The sequence below is a fragment of the Sinocyclocheilus anshuiensis genome, unplaced genomic scaffold (genome assembly GCF_001515605.1).
Source record: "Sinocyclocheilus anshuiensis isolate Anshui unplaced genomic scaffold, SAMN03320099.WGS_v1.1 scaffold637, whole genome shotgun sequence".
NCBI lineage: Eukaryota > Metazoa > Chordata > Actinopteri > Cypriniformes > Cyprinidae > Sinocyclocheilus > Sinocyclocheilus anshuiensis.
In genome coordinates this window covers 486,165-495,083 of record NW_015539816.1, presented here as the reverse complement: position 1 = coordinate 495,083, position 8,919 = coordinate 486,165, and the positions used below count along the sequence as shown (strand labels likewise).

Genomic DNA, 8,919 nt, shown 5'->3' with positions numbered 1-8,919 from the left:
GACACGGGTGTGTGGAGGCAGGCAGGACGACGAGGACAACAAGAATTCCACTACTCACTTTTAATGTAGACACAACAAGGCAGGTACAGGTAGGTGAAACACACACACACACACTCGGGGTAACATTCACAATAACCGACACCAATGCTCAGACAGACAGGAACTAATATGGGGAGGATAATTAGTGGCAGACAGGTGAGCACAATGACGGTGATTAACTAATGATTAGACGGGATAAACCAACACAAGGGGAAGAAACCACAATAAACAGTCCACAGGGGCGTTACACTCAGAGAGTAAATTATTTATTTTATTTTATTTTATTTTTTTGTGCTTTGGAAAATATTTTTTCCACAGTCAGGAGCCTTATAATTGTTTTTATAAGAATCTAGTGAGAATCTAGTGCTTTAATTACGAACGACAGTTTGTTAACCGTTCATCATTTTACCTGAGAACTTTTTTGATCCAGTGAAACAACAGGAAATGTGATTGCGAACATGAAGCCACTACAACACATCAATAACTGGACTGCCGCCAACTGACAGGCCTGACTGACGACACAACACAATGACAGCCACCTTTCCATCTGACAAAACCGAGGGGGAAAAAAACAGTGCTCTGGGAGCATGCCGCTCTTCTCCAAGACCCTGGCCGGGCGAGAAAGTCATTATCCATCAGCGGATGATTCTAACCCTGACAGCTTCAGACCCAACGGGCTTCCCCGAGGAACTTGCCTCTGTTTGAATAATTAAGCCCACTTACAGTTCTCTAACGGATGACCATTTGTAGCCTTTACTTTCACACCTTATCAGTCACTTGTGTGTCAGGGCTTTATACAATCTGCCCACCTCCAACTCCTGGTGGCATCATTTGAAATGCAAAGCATGGCCTTCGCTGAGCCTGGGTCTTGCTCTTGCGTCCCTCCACCCCAGCTACTTCTGCAGCTTGTCTCCACAGCTAGTGCCCTCCTTCTGTGTTCTGGCAATCCATCAGGCTTTGACTAACTTCTGTCCAACTATTTGACATCTGGGAGATGGATGGTGTCAGTGCCTGCCGTTGCCAGTACTTCCTCCTGTTAGCATGTTAGCCAATGCTAGCTTGTTTTTTCCCCTTAGAATAATAAACAGAGGCTTGCCTTGTAAATAACACAAACTGGAAGAGCAGGTCAACTATCGGTTAATATTAGGCATTTCTTTAAACAAGATACGGTTATTAACATGACATGATGTGACTGAGCAACATACATTCCAACGATTGTTCGCAAAAGCTTAACGAAAACAAAGAGATCAATGTCTGTCTACAAGGACTCTTTTTCTGCTTCCAAAGCACTTAGTGTATCCATTTTCTCTGAGTAGCCACTGTTGAACAGAGCTTCGCAAATGAATAGAGTTATTTTTGCTTGAGCTCTATGCAAATAAATAGGGGTGCTACGATTGATCGGCTACCGACCACTATCGGCCGATAATCACGTTGGGATGTTTGATCGGCGGTCTCTAAAAAGACCGATCTCAAAAAAACGATCTCAAGCTGATGACGCTGCCATGAGGTTTGGCATGACATGCAGCGTCACTGTCTCAGTCTCTGTCCAGCGTGGGTGAAATCATTATAATGCTGAAGGTGAGGTACACACCTTCATATTTCTTCATTAGATAACTTATAAAGTAATTTGAAAACCTTGTGTGAGACGTAATTTCACAAACAGCGAGAGTGAATCACCGCGCGCGTGCACGTTCTCAAAATACGCAAATGTCTTCAAATCACTTGCAGTGCGTATGTGGTGCGTATTTTTTCTGCGCTCATGTTAACGGATTAATAAAGCATGCACACTGCGCACGGTTGCTGTCCAGCAGTGCGTTCCACGAGCAGTGCGTCTGCAGCAAGGCAGAGATCGTTTCCGCACTGAGCCTATTTTTAAATAATGGATAAATGTTGTGTTTGTGGTAAACAGCCACGGATCAGTAGCGGACTCCTGTGTGAAAGCACAATCCGTGCTGCTTACCCTCTCACAAGAGTCACCTAAGAGGGGAAATTCCCTCCATTTTCAAAAATGATCTGTGATCGGCCTCAAAAATCCTGATCGGAGCACCCCTACAAATAAACTCTGGCAAGCTGCTGAACACTTCAAATAGCTTTTTTTCCAACACTCATAACACTGATTCGTGTAACTGTGAGGAGCGGATCTCTGGAAAAGCAGGAAGGAGTGAAGCCACAAGTGCCACGAAATGAGTTGAAGAGAGGAAGGGACGAAGAAAGAAAACGTTATGGGATAGTTCATCCAAAATGAGGGTGAGTAAATGATGACCAAAATTTTATGTTGTTCCAAACCTGTATGACTTTCTTTTTTTCTGTGAAACACAAAAGTAGAAGTCAATGGGGTCATTGGACCCAGTTGACATTCATAGTATATTTTTCAAAATAGCTTATTTTGTGTTCTACAGAGTAAAGAAAATAATTGATGACAAAATGTTCATTTTTGGTTAAACTGTCCCTTTAAGAGTTGACTGTTCACAAAAGAGAGTTTTAGAAGTTTGACATTTTAAAAGTTAGTGGCGTCCCAAACACATGGCACCAATGGCTCAAGACTCATCACAACATTCAAAAGCATCTGCTTAGCTTGTGTTTACGTAGGAAAACAATTAAAATACTGTTCCAACGGATGCAAGAGTGTGTCGTGCAAATGCCCGCTTAAAGGAAGAGGAAGAGAGAAAAGGGAAGAAGAAATGAAAGACACACAATCCTCCATCAGGCATCTGATGAATGAGATGGTCAAAACACACATTTTCATGGCCCTCCTTAGGTTACCCCACTCAATTTTTAATGCAAGACATTTTAGACTTTATCCCGTATGCATGAGTGTCTGTTTGTGTGCGTATCCGTATATAAATAGTCTGGATTTTATAACGGAACACGGTATAAGGTGGTGTAAAAACAGGAGCTTTTGAAGGCATCAGGGTCACAGTGCCTTTACCGAGCCCCTGAGGGGAGGAAGAGAAAGAAAAGATAAAGAAAAAGACAGCGAGAGCTGCAACATGAGCTGTATACTCTTGGAAAGATCAGTCCTCCATATTAAAAAGACCCCTGTCACTCACAGGCCTTCAGCCCCAGATACCGTGCAATGCATTTCTGTTTCTCAGGCAGAAGGGGAAAACACACCAGTATTTTTCAGTCTGGTTGGTGCTCGGGGGGAAAATATGAACAGGCAATTTAATATCGGGAGGATCGCTAAGAGGAAGTGCTGATGCGGCAGTCTCATGCTCATTTTATTTAGATTAACTACAGCGGTAATATCACAGCCACTCATGCCAGGAGCGACGCACAACTCATAAAGTGACAATGGAAGGGGGCAGGAATCTAACTGGGTGACAGGGTTTGTTTGTTGCCGGTTCGGAGAGAAACACGCAACATTGTTTTTGAGGAATGTAAGATGGCTTTGTGAACAGCGATTAATTCTCTGGAAAAGCATTCGAGACTTTCTGAGAGTTCAGCGTTGTATGCAAATTTCACTTTTATTTATTTCTTTATTTTTTGCTTTGAGTGAGTAAAAATTCCTGAATGCTTAATAGGTTAAAAAAGGGTGGAATTGTAAAAAAGACATAAAACGCATCCTTTTATTATGCTTAATGTGTGCCAAATAGCCCATATTACATAGAAGCCCCATCAACTTTCTCCTTTGCTCCCTTTCTGCCTTTTGAAATGGCTTTCAGCTTTGCAACAACCTCTCAGCGTGAAGCAGCCTTGCCCATTTTAGCTTTTGATAACATAATAGTGTTCTGAAGCACCCTTTACATGATAACTTAATGATGCAGACGTGTATGTGCACCACATAAAAACTATCCAAACCTTCCGGAGATATCTGTTAAATCATTACTGGTCTGCACACTTGATAATATATAGATGTGGAGGTGACCCAGATTGGCAGAAAAAAAAAAGGGTGGGCGGCCACTTCAACCACACAAAACCAAGAGGTCCTCTCCCTCAGATCCTAATCATGTGTCATGTGACAGCCAAAAAAACAATGCTTAGAGCACCATTAGTGACAGTGATGGCACTGGGAGTGTATTAGTTATAATTGCAGAGTATATCAGAGGCGACTGTAATTGCGTTTCCGGGTTCGGACACTTCCTAAATAACCCTGGGCTTCCATTGTTTGTTTTCTCTTTCTGTCGGAGTCACTTGAAAGGACCGGAGAGCCGGTCGAAAAGACCGGGCGATGGGCTGAACCTCCTCCGGACACAGTGTCGTTTGCGAGTGATTGGTTTGGCTCAGTGCATAATGGAAAGAGAATAGGAGAGGAGAAGAAAGAGAGCGGGCTGTTTCTGAGAGCAAGGCTGGAGTGCTAGTTATCATTTAATTCCAGTGTCAATGTGCATAAGGCTATAAATTAAAAGCCCACAAATCAAATGACTAACAGGGATTCCAATTATTGTGCCAAGGATTTTTTGCCCCCACATTTAATCCATCATTATTATCTCCGCCCAATAAGCATGTTTTTTTTTACACTGCTTTTCTTTTATTAATCATTCGTCGTCTGCTTTGTATTTTTCAGCATGGTTTGTTTTGTTATTGCATTGCTTTGCTGTAATTTGGATGAATTACCTCGCGTTGGGATAATTCAATGCTTGGGCACTCAGTCAAACAATTGGAACAAGGATTTTCTAGGTAAATGGACACATAAGCGAGTCTTACCCATAATAATAACTTATTAATTGCTTCATTGTCCTTTCTTCTGTCTCGCGTAAGGTTAATCAGCAGCACTCTAATACATGCCAACAGATGTGTGCAAATGAAAATAAAGTACTCACGTTCACACGCATCTCCCTTCTGGTGAAATCCAGCTTTGCATATACATTTCCCAATGGGTACCAGCCACTCTCCTTCAGCGCTGCAGTGCATTTTGGGAGAGTTGTCAGCCTCCTCCTCTGCGTCACTGACGCATGTGCCTTCCACTTCCACCAGCGACGAGAACTCAGATCCCGTCACCGTATCTGGGAACGTGGCCAGGTTCTCAATAATCGACCAACACTTCTTGTAATACACTTTGACGGAGACCAAAGCGATGCAGGCACCTACATCCTGAAAGGCCAGGTAGAAGCCTCGGCGGGAGAGGGGCCCGATTATACGCACCTCCGTGTTGAGCTTCATTTTTCTTTCCCCCAGGTCACCCTGAGTGAAACTCTCGTCCGCGGCTATAGTGTCAATTTTCACATACTGACTCTCCCTTATATTCCTGCCCACCTCCACGTCGGCTTCCTGGTAGTACAAGTTGAACGTCTCCTTGCAAGAGCCAACCACCCCTGGAAGGCTGTTACAATCCCTCAAGGTAAACTTCAGCTCCACAAAAATCCTCTGGGCATCGCCCTTCTCAATCCAGTTAGTCCGTAGCCAATTATTCTGATTTGGCTCCATGACCTGGCAGACCTGGTATGTGCGAATGGGTGTGTAGTTTTCATCCAAGCCGCTGATCTCTTCCCACTGAGAAAAAGTAAAACGCAGTTAATCATCATTATATCGTGTGCTGTACTAAAATGCTCAGAACTAACCGCAAGGGAGAATCTTAGAGCGTGTTAAAACTGGCCTCTGTGTGAACAAATGCACAACTCCTTGCTATAAGATGATCTACATTAATTCATCTGCAGCCAGGTGATTCATTTTTTACATCTTTTGCATAAGCTGAGAATTTGAAATGTCTGTCTTGTTTTTGAGTGTATTAGCCTAAAATATTTATTTTTATTGATCTGCAATTATATGCGCAGTTCTGATAATTGTTGGTATCTGTAAACCCATACAAACACTTATAAGCACATTAAAAAAGAACCAAATAAATGTATTGCAAAAATTACCTCATGCCCAATAGTAACAATGTACACTACCAGTCAGAATGTTTCCATTTATAAACTCCATTATAAAAATGTTCATCTGAAAAAACGTGTGCTAATGTGTGATGACATCAGAATTAACTGCTTTTAATTCAGTAAAAAACATTATTTTATTTGACTTAACCTGACTGCTTTAGGTTACACCGGCAAAAGTAATTATCTGGGCTTCTTTTAAACAACTTTTACCTGGGCTTAAATTCCATTTATGCTGGACACATGTTAGTTGGGTTTCTGTTATTATTTCTTTTAACTCATTAAAAAAGTTTTTAATTTATACAAACACACAATACTTTGACCTGAATGACTGCAAGTTTAAAACTCATAAAAGTGAGCAGAACTGACAGAAATTCTGACAAGTTAAATTAATAAAACCAAAGATGTTACAAAGATGAAAACATTTTTAAAGTAAAATAAGATTCAATGCACCCAAATCACATGACTAACAACCTAAAATCTCCATTCTAAATTTTTAAATTGCTGTTACTTTTTTTAGTTATGACTTTTCAGAATTATGTTGTGTTCTAATTAATTGTTAAAAACACCTAAGACGTACAAAAACAACGAAACATCATAATTAGGAATGTAAACAAGTTAATATGTTGAGTTCAGCAGAAAATCATTTTGTTGGCCTTAGTTGAACGACTTTAAAACAAACGCGTCTGTATTTTACGCCTTCTTTAAACCTTTTATAAAAACTAGCTTAGGATCGACAAACAACTTTTACAATTAACAAAACCACCTCCGCATAAAGTAAACCCAAATTATCAATTGTTTAGCGTTTTAGAAACATTGTGATGTGGTGCAAAGACTTACAATTGAACAAAAAAGAACAACACATTATGCCACCACATGATTTTAGGTTGCACTCAAAATACTACGAGCAGTAAGCGCATTACAGAAGAGGTGAAAATCAGAAATGTTTGCTGTAAAGTAGAAGTTGTAAAGTTTCCAGCTTACCCCGCTTGGAGGAGACGATATCCATTCCAGCTCTGTCTGCTGCGCCTTTGAATCCAGCAGGGTCACTGCCGACGACACATAAAGCGCACACTTACAATAATGCATCTTTAATTGTGATTAATGTTTGCCACACATCTCGCTCATATTCCAGAAGCATTTTACATCGCGAGCGAGCGCAGATACAAACCAAATGTGAGAGAGCGCGCGAGTTTGACCCATTTTCAGCAGACAGCGGTGGAGATTTATGTCAATAAGCACCTCGCACCTCTGAAAGCTGTGCGACACCTGTTCATGTGTCAATATAACCGACGGGCACGCTTTCGCGTTTGGTGTAGATCGAGAAATCGGTCAAGTTCCTTCGTTTGAACCGTGAGAATATTACACGGATACGCGCGCGCAGCGCAGGTTAAGAACGACTTCATCGCGTGCGAATTTAATCACTGTTTTGTTATTTATATGCATTTCGTTGAAGCGTTATCTGTTTTTTGTCTGGTCATATGACTAAAGGGAGCTGGTTAAATAATAAAATAAATAATTAGCTTAAATATTGTAAATAAAAAAGGGGCATTCGCTGAGATCAGAACCTTAGTTTAAAGAATAAATAACATCAATTTGGTAAATAAATTCGTCATTGAGTATGTTCCGTAATCAATAAACCTCTAAGTGAACTACAGCAAACAGCCATAAGATCAACTGGATCTATTTATACAGAATTGAATGATTATTTAATTTCATATTTCAGAAAGGAGGCACATACCTTTGGCTTAGGCTATATGTAGCTAATATAGTCGATGTTGATGTGTGATATTCATATTTGCAGTGCAGACATGTATGGTAGAAACACACTGCTCTTTATACTAAATCTGTACTCGACAATTTGGTAATACAGAAGCACTTCTATTGCTTAATTGTTGCAGGGGGTTTCTATCCCGGACAAATCCTTTACTACTACTAACTGAAGCTGATCCCATGAGTATTTTAAAGTAATAAGCGTGGTACATGTTGCAGTCAAGTTGCAGAATTGACTGTATACCTACTGCCCGGTTGGTTAACAAAGGCACATCAAGCTGATCTTTTTTTCAAGTTTGGTGTTGATGTTGTCTCTTTGCAGTAAATGGAAAGCACGTAGTGTTTTCCGATAAAATGAGAACGTGATAATGAGGAGATACAGGGCTGTGAGGACTAAGCTTAACCAGATAATATTGTCTATGATGTTTAGTTGCGATGTGCAGTTGCAAATCGTCTTCGTGTCTGATTAGCGAAAGTCTGTGCGCCAAGAAAATACGTACTCATGATATGAAACACAGTCAGGCGTATATCCTTGTCTTATGTGTGATAATAAAAAAGGCTGTCTGTTTGTCTGTCAGACTGTCGATACTGTATCTGCTCTAACTACTGATTTGCTCGTTCTCGCGCTCGCGCTGTCAGGATGCAATGAAGGAAACTTTAGCACTCACCCTCTCTTGTGTTCTGTGCTATTCCAGTGTTCACATAAAAACATAAATGAAGGCAAAATATAGTCCACAAACACGAAACTGAGGTGCAAACCATGGTGCAGTTGAAAGTTGGATAAACAGTGTGCGCTTTTTCCAACGCGGCGTTCCCTTCCCATTGACGACGCTCCGGCAACCAGCTCTGGGTGAATAAAACAGCCGTCTCTCACTCAAATAGCATCGGCAGCCGAGAGGCGGGGCTTAGAGCATTCGGCGTGTCACTCATTTTGACTGACAGAGAGCACACCCACATTTGGCGCGCGAAAGGCTCTCGGTGGAAAAACGCGGACGAATCATCTTGAAGCGAAGGCGGATCCTCAATTTCAGTCTAAAACCGACAATGGATTCACAAACTTTAAGATGAAATACTTTGTTGGACAATGTAGAAAATCGTTTTATATTAAGAAAAACACATAATATTCTAATGTCCGGATCGAAATACTGTACTGGAAGTTAATACTTAAAACGCTATGGGTAAATGAAAAGTGAAAACAGTGAGTAGGCCTACATCAAAACAAACTTTTGAGAACTGGCGAGATACCTTTCTCTGCAACACCACTTGCATGGAAGCCTACTCTATCAAGATAAGACTT

The 8,919-nt window shown here is 41.0% G+C and overlaps 1 protein-coding gene across 1 annotated transcript in view; it reads right to left on the bottom strand.

The window, feature by feature from the left end:
* The window catches only part of epha7 (eph receptor A7), a 101,018-nt gene extending 92,552 nt beyond the window's left edge, over positions 1-8,466 (bottom strand). The window contains exons 1-3 of the mRNA XM_016480005.1: positions 8,291-8,466; positions 6,834-6,898; positions 4,803-5,472 (exon numbers count right to left, since the gene is read on the bottom strand). Of these exons, the coding sequence (XP_016335491.1) occupies positions 4,803-5,472; positions 6,834-6,898; positions 8,291-8,384 (829 nt within the window). The 5' untranslated portion in view covers positions 8,385-8,466. The remainder of the gene's footprint in view (positions 1-4,802; positions 5,473-6,833; positions 6,899-8,290) is intronic.
* Between the last annotated feature and the right edge of the window lie 453 nt (positions 8,467-8,919).